Source organism: Podarcis vaucheri (genome assembly GCF_965113315.1).
Source record: "Podarcis vaucheri genome assembly, chromosome: 16".
NCBI lineage: Eukaryota > Metazoa > Chordata > Lepidosauria > Squamata > Lacertidae > Podarcis > Podarcis vaucheri.
In genome coordinates, this window is record NC_138754.1 from 11763730 (window position 1) to 11782486 (window position 18757).

The window sequence follows — 18757 nt, forward strand, 5'->3', positions numbered from 1 at the left end:
CAAAGAAGACCCTGAAACCAATTGGCAGCAGGTGGGAGAGGAACACATTTCGGACTTCCCAAGTTTCCGGTGGTTCCGTTTTTCAAGTTTTCGACACGCTCTTGCACACATGCCCTGAGCAAACCTGGGGCCAGAGTTCTGCAGCCCTGATAACCAAGAGTCCGTCCATACCACCTCCTTGCATGCCAGAGTTTCTTTTTGATTTTGTTGTCTCGATCCAGAGTTAGTTGGCTCTGCCTCCCATTGTCTCTGGTCGAACCTCCTGTTGGGCTCCCCTGCCTTCTACCCCATCAGCCCCGATGGACACCAGCCACCACTGGGTTCGACCCAGTACAGAGCCACTTCCTGTGTTAGCATTGGCTGCTCAGGCTGGGGGCAGACGGGAGCTAAGAGTTCAACAACAGCTGTAGGGCCCACAGGTCTCCCCCGACCCCTTAGCAGATCCCTCCCCACCTCTCCAGCTCAAAACCACTCCGGCCCAGCTTGAGTGGCTCCAGTTAATTTTATTACTTTCTGTGCTCTCTGATACAGTGTGAGTTGGGCAGGTGTGTGTGGCACAAACCGCCTCGGCCCGTTTTGGAAGAAATCAAAACCCTTCGCTCTTTTCCCCCCTGGGTAGAATTTTTTTGCGGGGAGGCTGAAACTTTTCAGTCCCTGTGGCCATTAGGACTTGGTTGAAATAGGTGGTGGGTAGCTGGAGGGGGCAGTTTGTAGCAAAACCATCCATAGATTGGGCATACGGTAGGGGGTGGTTAATACCTCTAGGTCTCGTTTTGGGGAGAATGGGTGCCTTCTTCCTCCCACCCTGTGTTGACTGTGGAGGGTCCACTTAGAAGGAAACAGGAGGGGGCGCTGTATCCATATCACTTGCAGAGTTTGAATTGTGCTCGGTTGAAGTGTATGGAGTAGTTAGCCTTGCAATGGAAGATGTGGAGGGGGGAATTTGAAAGTGGAAACCTCCACAACTGCCGTGCCAACCCCTTCCCCAAAACAGCCAAGACTTGGGCTTGGAGGTACATGGCAGCCTTCTCCTGCACAAACCCAATTCAACACTGAGTAGTGATAAGGGTGTCCCAGGACTGGAAGATGCGAAGGATGGGGCGGGGGGAGAGAAGGAAATCTGAGCAGCCCAGATGCCCCCCTGGGCCCAAGGGGGTGAGGTGGGGAGACAGACATAGCTCAGAGGAGGGCACAGAAGAACTTCTTCTCTCGGAACGGGTTTTCGGAGGTGGGCACAGGGGTGATGAGGGGGTCCTCGCAGGCGTGGGCATCGCAGTAAGTCATCAGGTCTGCAGCAGCCTTGGAGACCTGCCAAGGGAAGGGGGAGAGTTGAAAACTCCAGCCTTCTGATGATGTCAGTTTGTAAAAGGATGCATGGCACAGAGAAAGCGGATAGAGAGAAGTTTTCCTCCCTCGTAACACTAAAGGGACGCGGGTGGTGCTGTGGGTTAAACCACAGAGCCTAGGGCTTGCCGGTCAGAAGGTCGGCGGTTCGAATCCTCGTGACAGGGTGAACTCCCGTTGCTTGGTCCCAGCTCCTGCCAACCTAGCAGTTCGAAAGCACGTCAAAGTGCAAGTAGATAAATAGGTACCGCTCCAGAGGGAAGGTAAATGGTGTTAATGTGCGCTGCTCTGGCTCGCCAGAAGCGGCTTAGTCATGCTGGCCACATGACCTGGAAGCTGTCTGCGGACAAACACCGACTCCCTCAACCTATAGAGCGAGATGAGCGCCGCAACCCCAGAGTTGGCCACGACTGGACCTAATGGTCAGGGGTCCCTTTACCTTTACCTAACAGTAGAAGTTTGGGACATCCAATGAAGATGAATGTTGGAAGACCCAGGACAGTTAAAAGAAGTTACTTCTTCAACAACTATGGAACCCACTCCCATAGTCAGCAGTGTGGGCCACCAACTTAGATGGCTTTAAAAGAGGATTGGACAAATGAATGGAGAGAAGGCTACAAAGGTGCCCTCCATATATTGCTAGACTACAATTCCCATCAGCCCCAGCGAGCACGGTCAGTTGCCAGGGATGATGTTTGGAGTTGGGAGTTCAGCAACATTTGGAGACCCACAGGTTCCCCCACCCTGATCTAGCCCAGCAGTGGCTTTCATAGGATCTCGTGCAGAGATGGCTCTTTCGTCCTTTTAACTGGAGATGCCCTGCTGCGAAATCTGGTACATTCTGCATGCCAGGCATGTGTTTTACTGCTGATGTTTTCAAAAAAATATTTGCTTGTTTGGTTAGCGATTGTGTTTATCCACCACTTTCCCACTGAGGAGACTTTTCTGACTGTACAGTTCAGTAAAAGCTCGTTCTCGCCACATGAGGGTCCATCTGGGCAAGCCATGTGTTGCTTGCAGTTGTAACCAGAAAGCAGCTTTGCTGCATTCCTAGCAATTCAGAACTCAGGGGGGAGGGGGGAGATCTGCCCAAGCTGCTGTTCACCCTCCTCAAATGGGCAGTGACTTCATGTTCTTCAAAAATTACAAGGGTGTTAAGTTGTGGGTGAACATATCAGATGACACAGCGATTCTTCAAACAGCTCTTGTTTATTCACAGGCCAGGACAGAACTGAACTGAAGGGCTCAGTCTGCCTGCTTATATAGAGCTCCAGTACCATGTTACTGTAACAACTTTCTAAAACTATCCAATCACTGAACGTCACTTTCGATCCTTCATTTGCCTAACTATCTACAGCATCCCCCTGCTGGCCCAGGGTGAGAACTTCAGTACATAACAAAGGGGTAATTTTATTCAATGTTCCTTGAGCACACACACAGAGACTTGTATGGATGCTCCGAAGCGAAGTGGTTGAGCAGCTGCTCTGCCTGCAGAAGGTGCCTGCCATACATGACAGGATGTTGGACTAGATGGGTTTGGGGCTGATGCAGAAGGTCTCTGAAGACCAGTTGCTGGAAATCGCAAATGGGGAAAATCACTGTTGAACTTAAGTCCTGCTTGTGGGCTTTGGGGCATCTGGTCTGCCACTGAGAGAACAGGATGCGGGACCAGATAAGCACTTGGCCTGATCCAGCAGACTTGCTCTACTGTGGCCCTTGCCTTAGATTGTAAATTCCTTGGGGCAGGGACCTGTTCCCCCCTCCTCTCCAAGGTGCCACATGTACTGATAGGTAAAGGGACCCTGACCATTAGGTCCAGTCGTGGCTGACTCTGGGGTTGTGGCGCTCATCTCGCTTTATTGGCCGAGGGAGCCAACGTACAGCTTCCGGGTCATGTGGCCAGCAGGACTAAGCCACTTCTGACGAACCAGAGCAGCGCATGGAAACACCGTTTACCTTCCCGCCGGAGTGGTACCTATTTATCTACTTGCACTTTGACGTGCTTTCGAACTGCTAGGTTGGCAGGAGCAGAGACTGAGCAACGGGAGCTCACCCCGTCGCAGGGATTCGAACCGCTGACCTTCTGATCGGCAAGTCCTAGGCTCTGTGGTTTAACCCACAGCGCCACCCGCGTCGCATCACATGTACTGATAGTGCTACATAAATAAACACCAGGTCATCTCTTTTTTGCGAATTTTTTTCTTCTGATTTTCCAAATTTGGAATGCCAGGTCATTTCCCCCATCTAGCCCCATACTAGCAGCAGCTCTCCAGGGTTTCAGACTGGGAATGTTCACAGCCCTGCCTGGAGACGTCAAGGATCTTCTGCATGCAGAGCATATGCTGTACTACTTGGGGTGAGGAACCTGTGGCCCTTGAGTGGCTGGCACTACAAATCCCATCAGTGCCAGCCAGGGTGGCTAGGGATCATGGGAGCTGGAGTCCAACAGCATCTGCAGCGCGTGCGTCACACCTGACCCCAATGAGGGGAGCAGTAATCTACTGCCCTTTTGGCTCCCTTTTTCCTATTTCCTACCTTTATCCTGCACATGCTGGCCTCAATCTTCAGTTGCTCCACCATCTTCCGGGCCTGCCCAATACTCATAGTGCTGTTTACTGGAGTTTCGCCCTTCATGAGGATTCTGCGACAGAAATCATGGAGCAAAAGATACTATAAAAAGACTGGGCGGCACTGCGGACCCTATTTTAGGTGAGTTTTTTTATATATAATAATATAATAATAATATCTTTATTGTCATTGCCCCCTCTCGGAGACAACGAAATTACTTGGATGCTCCATCCACCCAGGTAGGGCACTCCACACAAAATCAAAACAACTATAAAAACACTAATTAAAACAATACAGTATAATACAGCAAGGAAGATTAGATGACTTTCAAAGTCCAGGCTTCCCATTCAGGGCCGAGATCGCTCTGGGGAAGAAGCTGTTCTTAAGACGGCTCGTTCTTGTCTTCATCGTCCTGTATCTCCGTCCCAACGGCAGGAGCTCGAAGAGACAGTGACCAGGATGTGATGGATCTTTTACTATGTCCAGTGCCTTCCTATGGCACCTTGTGGCATAAATCTGCTCTAAGGTGGAGAGTGGGCAGCCAACAATGCTCTCTGCTGCCTTAACAACTCTGCATAACCCCAACCTGTCCCGGGTAGTACAGCTTCCGTACCACACACATAAGCCATAAGTGAGCACGCTCTCAATGGCACAGTGATAGAAGGCAAGCAGCAGTTTCTGCGGGAGATGGTTTTTCCTTAAATTCTCAAAAAGTACAGTCTCTGCTGCGCCTTCTTCACAAGCCCCCTTGTGTTGACACTCCAGGACAGATCCTCTTGCAATTCAATGCCCAAAAATCTGAACGTTGTTACCCTCTCCACACAGACCCCATCAATCAAAAGTGGCTGGACATTGCTCTTCTATATATAAAAAAGAGGATTGGTCAAATGTATGAAGGAGATGAGGACTCTCAAGGGCTATTTAGTAGCTAAATGGAACCTGCATGTTCAAACGCACTCTACCTCTGCATGCGAGTTTATGGGACCAAATAACAGCAGGAGGCCATTGCCTGTATGGGTTGTGTATATACCATACATTAGAAACACATGGCATCCCCCAAAGAATCATGGGAACTGTAGTTTACCTCTCACAGGGCTATAACTCCTAGCATCCTGAACAAACTACAGTACAGTGGTACCTCGGGTTAAGTACTTAATTCGTTCCGGAGGTCCGTTCTTAACCTGAAACTGTTCTTAACCTGAAGCACCACTTTAGCTAATGGGGCCTCCCGCTGCCGCCGCACGATTTCTGTTCTCATCCTGAAACAAAGTTCTTAACCTGAGGTACTATTTCTGGGTTAGCGGAGTCTGTAACCTGAAGCGTATGTAACCCGAGGTACCACTGTACCTAGGATTCTTTTTTTAAAAAAAATATTTTATTAAAGTAATCTTCAATTACAAGTTTCATCCCCTTGAAAAAGACAGCTAGCACAATATTTGTGTTTGTGAAATCATGATCCATTTCCAGGGTGATGACCAATGACAAAAAGCAGGTTATGATATAGGTTAGAGAAAGGGAGATGGAAACTCTGGTTGCCACTAGGCAGCTGGAGCAGGGAGGGGGACACACCTTACACATTAAATTTAAATAGTCCAATATAAAGTTCTTTGTGACAGTATCTAAAACCTCCTTAAAAGTCCATCTTTAATGTAGACGTTTCAAATGATTGCACATACTAGAAAGCTGGTAAGATTAGACTTGGTGTTTGTTACAATTGAAACTCTGTAGGACGTCTACAACCAAAAGAATCCAACGGTCCTACATATCACATCAATCAATGCAAAGCAGGAATACCTGAAGATTGCAAAGGCACAAGACTCTCACCTTTGTGTAATCACTATGTAACTCTCCCATTGCCCTGATCAAAACATTTAGGAGTTGCTTTCTCTATATCCCTGAGGATATAGAGGAGGGGAGGGGGGAAATATTAAAAATGTATGGTGTGTACGCTGCCCTGCCCCTGCTTGGTAGCTTCCTGGCGTCACTTGGAGAAACAGGATCCTGACCTAGATGAATGTTTGGTCCAATCTAGCCCAAAGTGCTCTCCCCCCCCCCTACTTTTTATGCGTTTTGATTGGTCACAACTTAATCTGGAATGAGCTGGAACTGTAAAGCGGCCCACAATTTTTTGTCATTTTTTAAATAAAGGATTCTTTTAGCCCACCCTTCAGTGAACATTGTCAGGCCAGCCTGCAACACGGATGATAAACTGCAAGTACAAAATACAGAGTTGCGTGAAAATCAACACCTGAACAGAGCAACAGCATAAGAATGGAACACAACAGGTTGAAAACATCACACCATGAATTTAGGGGGCATTTTGAGACACTCTCTGTTTGTGGGCAAGATTAGTTCACATAACAGCAAATCCAGGTTGTGCACTTATAGATGATTTGGGAGATCTTGGGCAATAAAGCCACTTCCACAAAAGAACAGCCTTTTTGCGATAAAGAATGGGAAAACGCACTGGAATAAGTAGGATGACACTTGCTTTGAGGCAACATCGTCTAACCTCCCCACCAATGAGTGAATGCTTGTTAAATAGTGTATATCATTTCATCTCCCTGCAAAGCAATTTAGGAAGAAACCTCAATAAACAGGCCGTCTGGAAGGGCCCCTACATTACCTGCTAAAATCCTATGCAAATAAACATTTATTTGCCTGGCAGTAGAATCACATGAAAGACCACATCTACACCGTTAATTTAAAGCACTATAATACCCCTTTAAACATCCATGGCTTTCCCAAAAGAATCATGGGAACTGTAGCTTGTTGAAGGTGCTGACGGTTGTTAGGAGACTCAATTATCCTCATGGAGCTACAATTCTCAGAGTAGTGTTACAATCAATCTAGGGCTGCCATTTGTCCAGATTTTCTCATACTATTTTTTAAATTGATTTTCCAAATTTCAACCCAATCTTCACTGATTATTACAAATCAATACCAAATTTATGAAATTTTAATTAAATGATTTCCCACTCTCCATTGTTGATACAACCTTAGCTTCTAATATTACTGTGTTAACTCTCCAGTTACAATCTATTACCCAAAATTATCCCTTAATTGTCAACTGTACAGTGGTACCTCGGGTTACAGACGCTTCAGGTTACATATGCTTCAGGTTACAGACTCTGCTAACCCAGAAATAGTGCTTCAGGTTAAGAACTTTGCTTCAGGATGAGAACAGAAATCGTGCTTTGGCAGCGCGGTGGCAGCAGGAGGCCTAATTAGCTAAAGTGGTGCTTCAGGTTAAGAACAGTTTCATGTTAAGAACGGACCTCCGGAATGAATTAAGTACTTAACCCGAGGTACCACTGTACTTTTAGCTATTTCCATTCGTGTTGAAACAGTACCCAGAGCATTTACATACTTTTGTAAAACTTCAGGTGAGCATATAATACTGTACCATTCTGTCCATGACAGTTCTGTATATGACGACCTTCATTGGCCTTATCCTCTGCCATTTACCGTATAACAAACGGATTTTCCTGGACATTACCATAATTTAAAAGGCAGAATTGACGTCCGGGAGGGATTTCTGAAAGGTGGCGCTTTGTCCTGGATCTTAGGCAAGGCTTTTACCTTTTGAAATGTGGCAACCCTAACCAGCGAACTCTGAGAATTACAGTTCTAGGAAGAGAACAAGGGTGTCTCCTAACAAAACTCAGCACCCCTGAACAAATTGCAGCTCACAGATGAGGTGCCACAGCTAAGGAGGCCCACTACTAAATTGCCACCCACCTAATTTCCAATTAATCTTTTTATAATCCAGAGGAATTATATACTCTACAGTACATCACCTGGTTTTCCTCCTGTGAGTGCTTGTTAAATACAGGGTTGGCAGGGGAGAGTTTGAAATGCAAATACTTTGAACAATGGAATTTATTGACGTTGCTCAATCTAGCACAGTATGTCTACACTGACTGGCAGTGGCTTTCCAGGGTTTCTGGTAAGGGGCGGTCCCAGCCCGAGCTGGAGATGTTGATCAGCAAACCTGGGATTTTATGCACATGCAAAGCAGTTGTTGTGCCACTGGGAGCATGATTGGGAAATCAACAAGATCCAGTAGTGATGTTGCCATGAAAGTGGCACATCAGGTTAATCTTGATAAAGGCTGGAGCAGTGTTGCAAACTCCTGGCACTTGACCAGTCCCTGTCAAGGCTTCTTTTAAACAATAAGCTGTTAGCTTGAACCTGGACCTGTTTTCAAGGTCAAAGGTTCAAGGGGAACTAGCTGCCCTCCAGACATTTTTTTGGACTCCAATGCCCATCAGCCCCAGCCAACATGGCCAATGGACAGGGATGATGGGAGTTGTAGTCCAGCAACATTTTATTTCTTACTTTATAAACCACACTTTCATATAAAATATCACCAGGCAGCATACAGACAAAAAACACAAAGTATTGCAATGACAATATCAAAGGTTGGGATGTTTCCCATCAATATTTGACACTGTTGAACAAATGGCAGCTCCCAGGATTCTTTGAGGGGAGCTGTGTCTGCAGAGGGATAAAAGCGCTATAAATATATAGTGCAGATGGAGTCTGAGTCAAAGCAGAGGTCTGTAAAAGTGTTGTCAACCCTGGCTGGCAACAACTTCTTAGGCCCAGACAGGGACTGTTCCCATCCCAGCTAAAGACAATGGGGACTGATGGAGTTCTAGCAATAACCTAGGCCTGGCCTGAGGAAGAGAGGTCCAGGCCTCAGGCTAAGGAGTCTTGATTTAAGCCAAGATCTCAAACCAGGAATCTGGTGGTTGTATTTTTAATGGCCTGAGGACAAGAAGGAAAGGACGGGCTGTCTCTGGGAGTAATGCAACAGTACTTTCCCTCACCGATCCCAAAAATATAGGGGAGAAAATTCAGGCCTTGGGGTTTGCTTTCCTGGTGTTCAAAAGCCCTGGTAGCCAACCAGTGCATTTATTTTTCCTTTTCTTAAAAAGGTTTTGCAGTCTGCCAAATGAAGTGACTGCAGAGGGCATTGCAAGGGGGTTGTTGAGATAGGAAACACAAGGACCCCTACTAGTGGTAAGGTGGATTGTAAAGCCAACAGGATGTTCTCCAGACTTTGTAGTCAGACTATAGGTCCCATCAGCCCCAGCCAGCATGGCCAGTGGACAAGGATGATGGGAGCTGTAGTCCAGTACCTTCTGGAGGGCATCACATCAGCTCATGCTGAGAGGAAATCCATTAAACCAGATATGGGAAACCTGTTGCCCTCAAGAAGTTCCTGGACTTCAACTCACATCAACTCTGAGCATTGGCCATGCTAGCTGGGGCTTATGGGAGTTGTAGTCCAAAAACAGCCAGAGTCCCAAGTCTGGGAAACACTAACCTAAGCCATCCACTCCAGGATAGCATTCCATTCAGTCACACGTGTCCTCAATTTAAGATATTTCCTTTGGGGCATCAGCCTATATGCCAAATATACAGTAGGTGTCAAGGAGTATTGGGGACAGGTCATAGCTCAGTTGCAAGCCCCTGTTTGGCATGCAGAAGGCACCAGGTACAGTATCCAGCATCTCCACCCATGCCTGAAATCCTGGAGTGCCGCTGCCAGTCAGTGTAGACAATACTGAAGTAGATGGACCAGTGATCTGACATGATATATGGCAGCTTCCTACGTTCCTTAATGTATTAAAACGAAGGTTCATAGCTCACGTTGGGCCATAGCTTCAGTGCCCTGCCTGAAACCCTGGAGAGCTACTGTCAGTCAGAGTAGACAGTACTGAGCCAGATGGAACAATGGTTTGACTTGGTATAAGGCGGTTTCCTATACGTATTCCTGCAGTGAATGAAAGCTATATGAGGGTTAAATTTCTTCACATGAAGTTTTTTTTTCCTTTCAAGACAAAGAAGCTCCCCCCATTATCTCACTTCCTCCCTTTGCAGCCCACCTTCCATGAGAACAAATACTCACCCCATGAGCTCTACCCAATCCTTTATTATTATTATTTTTAAAATTGCTGCCCCACCCTCACCTCTTTCCTTCCTTTTTCTTTTCTTATTAGATGCAAAAAAATAAAAGCGAGGGGTGGGGAGTGCAGAAAAGCTATATCAGGCAGGGAGATGTTATGAAGCATGAACAAATGGCAGTTCCAAAGGCTGGCATCAGAATTCAAGACCCCCCCACTATGATTTCACATTTGTGTTGGTTCCCTTACGCTTGGCATAGCTGTGGGGAAGGAATCTCTGGCCAGAAGCCCTTTCCTCTATTTCTATCTGCTTCTCCTCCACTCCCCACCCCCAACCCAAGCAATTCAAGGAACGTAGACCATGGAAACACAAAGCTATGACAGCTACTCACACCCTCCTTCTTTTGTCTACCCTCTTGCCACATTTTATTTATATAGAAAAGCATTTCTAGACTAGCAGTTCCCACAAGGCAATGTGCCACACGAAACATACAATAAGAAAATCTATCACACTGTCAGAATATCGCAAAATGGTCATTCAAATCCCTGGCTGATCAGAAAAAAAATAAACATTTGCATAGGCCCATCAACATTAGGTCTCTGCCCTGGAGAGATTCCATATGCCAGACATCCAAATCTTCCCTCCCTGTATGCGAGGAGCCGCCTTCCACCCCCCACCTCAGAGTTGATGGAGATTTCCCCCAATACAGACCTTTATTGTTGGGAATGAAGAGATGGGGGTGTAAATGTGGGTGCCTGTTGTTGATTTTTCTCAGCCTTGGGTGTGTTCAGATGATCTGGCGTAGAGAGGAAGACTATCTCCCCACCTGGACTTGAGGGTGGGGGGATAGAGGAAAGGGCGTGGGTGTTTTCCACAAGGCACCTTTCTGCTTCCTTCCCCCCACCAAAGCGGTGACTCCACTCTGGTGTCTCCCCAGTACTCTCCTCACCTCTTCCAGGATGGACCTTAATTAAATAGAACTGGTACCTAGAGGATGGATGCTCCAACAAGCCACTTAAGGATGGGGCTGAACCATCTCTGTGGCAGGGGTGGTGCTGGTTGTGGAGGTAACCCCCCGCCCCACATGGGTTTCTCTAAAAAGACGGCTGCTTTTCTGGAGTGGAAGGCTACAGCTGCTATGGAGGAAATTTAATTAAAGAGGAGAGGCATGAGGTTGTGTGGGGCAAGCACAGCTAAGGAGTGGGGGCTGCTGGCCCACACACCCCTCATGTGCGTAGTGGTACAGGCGCATGGGAGCTGCAGTACGGTGTCAGCATCTCCCTTTCATTTGGAAATCTGACATCAATGCACACTGCCTACTTTTCTCCCCTCCTTCCAGGCTCTTCACCACCCCCCTTTCTAAATAGGCACAGCAGGTACACAAGCAGCTTCCACTCCCTGCAGTACCTTGAACTATGTGTGATATGGGAGGCAGAAAGCTGAAGGAAAAAGAACGTTTTATTGTCTCCGTTTTCCACTCGGTGCCACATGACAAGCCTTCTTTGCCACTCCAAGGCCTCGCCTGCTCCTTCATATCGAGTGAAACTGCCGATTTCAATCTTCAGCGATTTGGAGGCCTACCCGTATTTTTCACTCTATAACACGCACCCGACCATAACACGCACGTAGTTTTTAGAGGAGGAAAATCCATAGGCATGCCACCCGTAGGCATTTCCTCCATAACACGCACAGACATTTCCCCTTACTTTTTAGGAGGAAAAAAGTGAGTGTTATGGTGCAAAAAATACGGTAAATCCCTGCAATTTCCCCCAGTAGAAAGGGGACCTAGGCACATAACAGAAACCTACGAAGCTACACTGCAGTGAGCCAGATCACTGATCCCTCTAGCATGCAGCGGTATACACTCTCCAGTGTTTCGGACAGAGGTCTCTCTCAGATGTTCTTGGAGACGCAGAGGATTGAACCTGGAACCTTCTGCATGCATAGCAGGCGCTCTGCCACTGAGCTATAGCCCCAAGAGGGACCCTTTTCTTGGCTGTTTATTAACCTATCTTCCCTTCTGCTTCCCCTTCTTAGTGAGGGAGGAAACAACAAAAGAGGCCTGCAAGATCAGGCCAAAGGCCCGTCTAGTCCAGCGTCCTGTTCTTACAGGGGCCAACCCAATGCCTCTAGGAAGTCCCAAAGCAGGAATATATGCAAAGTTTCACAAATTAAGGTTCGCTGGAAGTACAGCTCATGCCCCTTTAAAATTAGGGATATCTGTGTTAATTGTATTTTTATTGTTATACTCTTGTTATAATTTTTATTATACCAAATGTCTGGAATGGATTACCGTGGTACCTCGGGTTACATACGCTTCAGGTTACATACGCTTCAGGTTACAGACTCCGCTAACCCAGAAATAGTGCTTCAGGATGAGAACAGAAATCGTGCTCCGGCAGTGCAGCGGCAGCAGGAGGCCCCATAAGCTAAAGTGGTGCTTCAGGTTAAGAACAGTTTCAGGTTAAGAACGGACCTCCGGAACGAATTAAGTTCTTAACCTGAGGTACCACTGTATTGATGTCTCTGCCCCATGGGTGCTGCCAATGAGGAGCAGGGGAGGCAGCAGCCCCATCAATCAAGTAAATCAATTAAAAATACTTAACTAACTGAGGTTCTGCGCCCACCCCCCAACATAAAGCCTGCCCCTCTAACATAAGTCGTGGCTACACCCATGCTTTGCCCCCTTTTTGTCTTTGCTTTGATGTTTCATATCTCATTCCTCTGTTGACAGAAAAATGTTCTAAATACTGCACTGTATTAAAAAACAAACTGTCAGTTTTTGATATACCACGTACAATTCGGGTTGTGCTTCATTTCCCCCCCCCCCCAGGAATTCCATGTACCATACTTCCTGGTTCCAATAAGATAAGGTTGCTCTCTGAAGATCATTTCAATGTTTAGTTATGAGGAAGCGTGTTACCATTAAAAGATGCCCAGCTAATTTTTTCTCGGTGTGTGGAATGTTGGCATTTTGAATGATAAAACGATGCACCAACACCAGTTGTGGGGGCCCGTCCACCGGCTGCTTTCCAATTTCCTGTATTTCATCAAAAAGTAGATTCCAGGGTATACAAACCTGCAGGCAGGTCCATCACACGTGCGAATACGTGCCTAACTCAGCACAGCCTCTCCAGCACCTTGGTGATATTTCAACATTCATCCTAGACAACTGTACTGGGGCATTTAGGACAGGCATAGGCAAACTCAGCCCTCCAGATGTTTTGGGACTACAACTCCCATCATCCCTGACCACTGGTCCTGTTAGCTAGGGGTGATGGGAGTTGTAGTCCCAAAAAAACATCTGGAGGGCCAAGTTTGCCTATGCCTGATTTAGGAGCTCAAAGCAGCTCACACTATTCTGCCGTCTCCCCATTCTATCCTCACAGCAATCCTGTGAGAAGGACTGGCCAAAGGCCACCCAGTTAACTGAGTGGAGATTTGAACCCCCAAGCTTCCTTCCCCCCCCCCGCCCCCCAGCACCATTGTCCTTGGCAGAGGATGGGAAGAGGCCTGCTTCCCCTCCTGCACTGCTGCTGCAGTCGCCATGGAAACGGGAGGCAGGCGGGCAGCATCAGCATCCTTCTCCCCACGTGACTGGAAGATGCTCGCAGCAGGAGCGTTTAAAAAGAGAGAGAGAGGCCCGCCTCCTCCTCTTCTCTCTCCCTCCCCGCCCGGAGGATCGGCAAGGGCGGGGCCAAACCCGGAAGAGGCAGGACCAGAGCCAGTTTTTGGAGAGGCAGAAGAAATAAGAAGAGGAGGGGGAACGAGGGGGAGGAGGAGCTACAGCTTCAAGCCGGCGCTGGAAACAACTAACTAAGGTGGTTTAATTCTCATCCCCCTTCTCCAGGTGTAGCTGGGACCAGAAGTCCAGGTGTATAATTATCTGCCCCCGCATATGTGACTGGGACCCAGGCGTTCGGGTACCTACTTTTCTTTTCCCCCCCCCTCCATCTGTGGCTAGAACCCAGGCGTCCGGGTCTCTAATTATCCGGCCCCTCCCCTTCAGTTTTGGGTGGGACACAGGGGTCCAGGTGTCTAATTATCTCCCCACCCACCTAGCTGTGGCTGGAGTGTGTGAGTAGCTTTCTGACCTCCTTTACTCACTTCGGGTGCTGTGTTTCGAACCCAGGTGTCCTTCCTTACACATGCACACCTGCTTTCGAATGAAACCTCAGGATGTATAGCTTACTTCTCCTCAACCTGTCCTCCGTCGGAGATTTGGGTATTGGGAACTCTCCCCTCCCCCTCCCCGCAAAAAAACAATATGGGATGCAATTCAGAAGTGCAGCAACTTGCCTTAATCCCCTTGTTTCAGGTGTATATTTAAATCAATGCCCCCTCCCCACATACAAAATGCCTCCTTTTTCACTATCAGTTTTATTGGCTGGGAAGTGCCTTTGCTAGCCTAAGCTGTGACCTGGTGTGTTAAGTATCTTTTTTTTAAAAAAACAACAAGATTTAGCTAGAATTGAAGCTGGGCTAAGTTTTGCCTGGAGTAAACCCATTGAAACCCATGTGCTTAACTCAGTCATGTGCACTCATTTCGGTGTGGCTACTCTGAGTAGGACTAATATTGGATGGGACCAGATGTTGGGTGTTGGTGTGTGATATAGTGAGCACTTAGTTGTGAAAAGCGCACACCTTGGGTGGTTTCAAAAGAGGGTTATCTGGGCTATCACAGGGTTCATGTGCCGCCTCCACTGTCTTCAAATACCAGTTGCTGGGAGTCGCTGCTGAACTCGGTTCCTGCCTGCAAGCTTCCCATTGGGGCACTTGTTTGGCTGCTGTGAGTACAAGATGCTGGAGTAGTTGGGCTTCAGCAGGGTTCCTCTTCTGTTCTTTTGCTTCTCAAAGGGCCCAGACCGTAACTGGAGCTTAGTTTATGTAGCTGAAACTCTGGAACTGGGAGAGATAGTAACTAGATCAGGGTTTGCTGGTAGATAGGAGCAGAATGAAGTGGATCAGTGAGGGTTTCTGATTCTCAGTAGTTTAATAGCAAGTTTTATGTATATCTAAACCTTGGTGTTCCCCAAATATTAATGGGACTTTATATACTTGAGTGCTGTGACAAAGTTGCTGTTTAAAACCCCCAATATAGAAATTATCTTAAAATTAATTTTTATTAAGTTTTCCATTTTAACAATCCAATCCAATCACATTAAATATTCCAAATTATACAAATACATATCGTAAAGTCCAAATATTTTGCCAAATTATAAATTTTTGTTGGGGCTTCCCATGCTTCAAGTTCAGTGGGGTCCAATCATCTTATGTTTCTACTGCCTTGAGTTTCCAAAAGTTCCTTCTTTGAGTCCTCCTGTTGTTATCCTTCTTTCTCGGTATAGAAATTATCTGTCACTACTGGCCTCTGTTTATCTTTCAACCTCCATGTTCCTTACTTGTATGAATGTGAGTACTGCACTAATTACCGTATTTGTTTTGATAAGGTCTTTCTGATCTTTTTTGTGCTACTGGTATCTTCAGAGATTTAGGGAAAGACTTGTTTGTTAAACTTTTTTTTGCGTGTGATCTTGACTGTGCAATGAATGTTTCATATCTATAGGGAGGCTTTAATTATAGTGTGTGTGCTGGCTTCCTGGTTAGGATTTCTATATTCTATTAGGAAATGTGCCCTGCAATCTGCTAAGGACTGTGTTCTGGTTGTACTTGTATATTGGTGATTTCTTCACCATTCCTGGGTGTTGCTTTGACTATAATTTGGAAGAACAGCAGGTAGAAAAATAAATTTGATTGTGGCTGGCTGCGTTTTAAAGTTTTGTGTTGGAATCCTTGGTCCAGAATAACGTAAGTATAATTTGTTTCTGAATATGCTGGTTATCCCAATGGTGTTGTTCTTACTGGGGAGCAGTAGCTAACGACCTCAAGCTCCAGAGCCAGCACTTTATATCTAGTTCTTACCTAACTCTTCAAGCAACTATTTTGCACCTGACTCTGTTTGATAGATCAAAGAGTAACAGTAAGAAGAGGGAAATAAGTAGCTCATAGAAGCTGAAAGTTTGGGCTTTACTGCCTTAGAAACTTGCCCTTTTTTCTTTAGCCACCTCCTTCTCTCTAAAGTTCTGTAAACACTGGTTCTGTTCTGCACTGAGGTCTAGTTCTCACTGAAATGTCGGCTTGTGTCTGAGCTGTCGCTCTTCATCCTGCAGTAGGCGGCTCCCTATTGAATGTATATCCCTGCATGTAGAAAGTTATGTTAGGGAAAGAGTTTTACCCCAGCTTTCTAGTTTTCTCTGTGCAGGGATATTTTACTTTTGGGAAGAGCATGGGCCTTTTTCTTTGCATGTGGTTGGGGGTAGTCTGAAGTTGTGCAACCCTGATATACCGCATTTTTTGCTCTATAAGACGCACCTAGTTTTTGGAGGAGGAAAACAAGAAAAAAAATATTCTGAATCTCAGAAGCCAGAACAGCAAGAGGAATCGCTGTGCAGTGAAAGCAGCAATCCCTCTTGCTGTTCCGGCTTCTGGGATAGCTGCGCAGCCTGCATTCGCTCCATAAGATGCACACACATTTCCCCTTACTTTTTAGGAGGGAAAAAGTAAGTCTTATAGAGCAAAAAATACGGTAATTTTTGAAGAATTAGGTCAGGACATGGAAAGCATTGAAACAGAATTGTAGAGTTGGACCGGATCACAAGCCCCATCTATCCAACCCACTGCAATACAGTGGTACCTCGGGTTGCAAACTTAATTCATTCCTGAAGTCTGTTCTTAACCCGAAGCATTCTTAACCCGAGGCACCCATTCCCTACATAGGCCTCTCGTGGCCCCAGAAACGATTACGTTCGTATCCTGGGCAAAGTTCACAACCCAGAGCACCTACTTCCAGGTTTGTGGAGTTCGTAACCCGAAGCGTTCGTAAGTAGGACAGTTCGTAAACCGAGGTACCACTGTACAGGAATCTTTTGCCCAACGTGGGGCTCAAACCCACAACCCTGAGAGCCTCATGCTCTACCAACAAAGCTGGTGGTTCCCTCACCGGGAGAAATGAAGTTACAGGGAAGCAGGCAGAGGGCCTTCTCGGTAGTCGCGCCCTCCCTGAGGAACACCCTTCCATCAGATGTCAAACAAAAAAACAACTATATGACTTTTAGGGAAGTTTTTAATATTTGATGTTTTATTATGCTTTTATATGTGCCCAGGGTGGCTGGGGAAACCCAAGCAGATGGGCAGGGTATAAATAATAAACATTCTTATTATTATTTGCAATAAATCTCTGGTATGCACTGATGAGGGTAAGTGGTGGGCAAGGGATCGGAGATGCTGGTGTCCATTGTGATTATTGTTGTGACCTGCAATTGAAAAACAAGACACGTTTATGAAATAAGAATTAGTCCAGAGGAGGAACTCAGTTGTTCCAATTCCTACATCCCATCCCTTTTCCCTGTTTGCCGTCTAACCCTTTGGTCTCTTCCAGAAGTTTGATGCTCCTTGCTTGACCTTCTACATTTCCTCTGGATCCTCTGTTTTAACTCTCTCCATCAACGGGCTCTTTCCCTCTTCTGTTCACCCTTGTTTAAAATTCACCCCAGTTCTGTTCCCTGCAAAATCTGGTTTTTCTGTGCTGAGATTTTCTCTGACCTTGGGTTTGTCATCTTTATTTCCCCTTTCTCCAGGCACCTTCCCGCCCAGGATGGCGCTGAGCCTGCCGAGTTCCTGATTCCCACGAGGACGGTGTGCTGTGCTGGGCAGCCCCGCCATCCGCCATGTGCCGGAGTCACTGACCCCCAGGCCGCCCCGTCTTTCTCATGGATATAAAGAGCCTGCAGAAAGCCAAGCGACGCAAACAGGGCAGCATGCGAAGCAGGAGCCAGAATCTATTCCCTGAGTAGGAGGCCTGGTTGCCATCCAGCTGGGAACAAGGGGAAACTTTTTACTGTTATTATTTTTTTACTAGCCGCCTCATTGCCTGAGGATCTGCTGTTACATTTCTGGTTTTTCTCCCAGTTGCCGTTGAAGGCATCGAAGCTGCTCCGTGCATTGACTCCTGCCGGTTTGACGGCATCGTTCCGCTGGATCCCTCTCTGTTGCCTTCTCCTCCCGGCGCCATGGCGGGCAGCACCGGACCCTTCCTGCCATGGGCGCAGGAAGTGGCGATGCTGTTGATGCTCCGTGTGCGCCGGACCGTCCTGCAGACGGCCATTTTGCTCTGCGTCTTGTTGCTTCTCCTCTGGATCTCGGTCTTCCTTTATGGCAGCTTCTACTACTCCTATATGCCTACGGTCAGCTATGTCAGCCCCGTCCACTACAAGTTCAGGTCAGTTTGGGGTTGGTTTCCATTGTAGTGTCCGTTGCAGTCCTCTTTTGGGCTCTCCACCAAGTTGGGTGGGGTGGGGGTCTTTTCTGTGGTGGCACCTCGGCTCCGGAACAACCTTCCTGAACAACTTCTCTTGCCACCATCGCTGGTGTCTTTCAAGTGCCAGGCTACAACTGTCCTTAGTTTACCTGAGCTTTTTAACTAAGTGTGACTTTTATGCAAGGCGTTGTTTACCAGGTTTAGGGAAGCTTTTAATGTTTGATGTATTTTAATATTTGGTTGGAAGCCCAGCCAGATGGGTGGGGTATAAATAATATATTATTATTATTATTAGCCTGCCAGATTTGTGTCGCTGCTGTTGGATGATGTGCACACAATATGTCATAGCAGTAGACTTGCTCTAGTGCAGTGGTTTTCAATCAGGGTGCCGTGGCACCTTGGGGTGCCTTGAATAGTGGTCAGGTGTGCCAGGGGCAGCACCGGCCTCCGTCCCTCTTTCCTTCCCTCCCTCCTCTGATGCTCTCTCACATCTGTACCTCCAGAGGCTTGTGCAGCTGTTTGTTGCAGCAGCCCTGGCTACAAGTTCTCCAGGCGAATGGTGCCTCTGGGGCCGGCTCGGGGGTGTTGGTTACCGGGAGGTCAGTGGCCTCG

At 47.0% G+C, this 18757-nt stretch overlaps 2 protein-coding genes and 1 long non-coding RNA gene across 4 annotated transcripts in view; 1 reads left to right on the plus strand and 2 right to left on the minus strand.

The window, feature by feature from the left end:
- Positions 1-483: 483 nt before the first annotated feature.
- On the minus strand, positions 484-4008 carry GNG3 (G protein subunit gamma 3). Its single transcript, XM_082202687.1, has 2 exons — positions 3880-4008; positions 484-1308 (listed from the first exon to the last, which is right to left on the minus strand). The coding sequence occupies exons 1-2, from the start codon at positions 3976-3978 to the stop codon at positions 1180-1182; spliced, it is 228 nt and encodes a 75-aa protein (XP_082058813.1). The 5' UTR covers positions 3979-4008; the 3' UTR covers positions 484-1179.
- Positions 4009-4776: 768 nt separating this feature from the next.
- Positions 4777-18757, minus strand: part of LOC309520720 — a 102436-nt gene continuing 88455 nt past the window's right edge. The window contains exon 3 of the long non-coding RNA XR_014214336.1: positions 4777-5259. This is a non-coding gene — a long non-coding RNA (uncharacterized lncRNA). The remainder of the gene's footprint in view (positions 5260-18757) is intronic.
- The window catches only part of BSCL2 (BSCL2 lipid droplet biogenesis associated, seipin), a 28028-nt gene continuing 22695 nt past the window's right edge, over positions 13425-18757 (plus strand). Inside the window, exons 1-3 of one of the 2 annotated variants that reach the window (XM_082202395.1) lie at positions 13425-13649; positions 14549-14617; positions 17466-18106. In XM_082202395.1, the coding sequence (XP_082058521.1) occupies positions 17898-18106 (209 nt within the window). In that variant the 5' untranslated portion in view covers positions 13425-13649; positions 14549-14617; positions 17466-17897. The remainder of the gene's footprint in view (positions 13650-14548; positions 14618-17465; positions 18107-18757) is intronic. The other variant, XM_082202394.1, reaches the window with a different exon arrangement.

What these genes read in the sequence shown, in the direction of transcription:
- GNG3 (XM_082202687.1), bottom strand. Translation starts at nt 3,978, where the DNA reads ATGAAGGGCGAAACTCCAGTAAACAGCACTATGAGTATTGGGCAGGCC. An exon ending in CCAGCATGTGCAGGATAAAG is followed by an intron (nt 1,309 to 3,879) that starts GTAGGAAATAGG and finishes TTCCCTTGGCAG; the next exon opens with GTCTCCAAGGCTGCTGCAGA.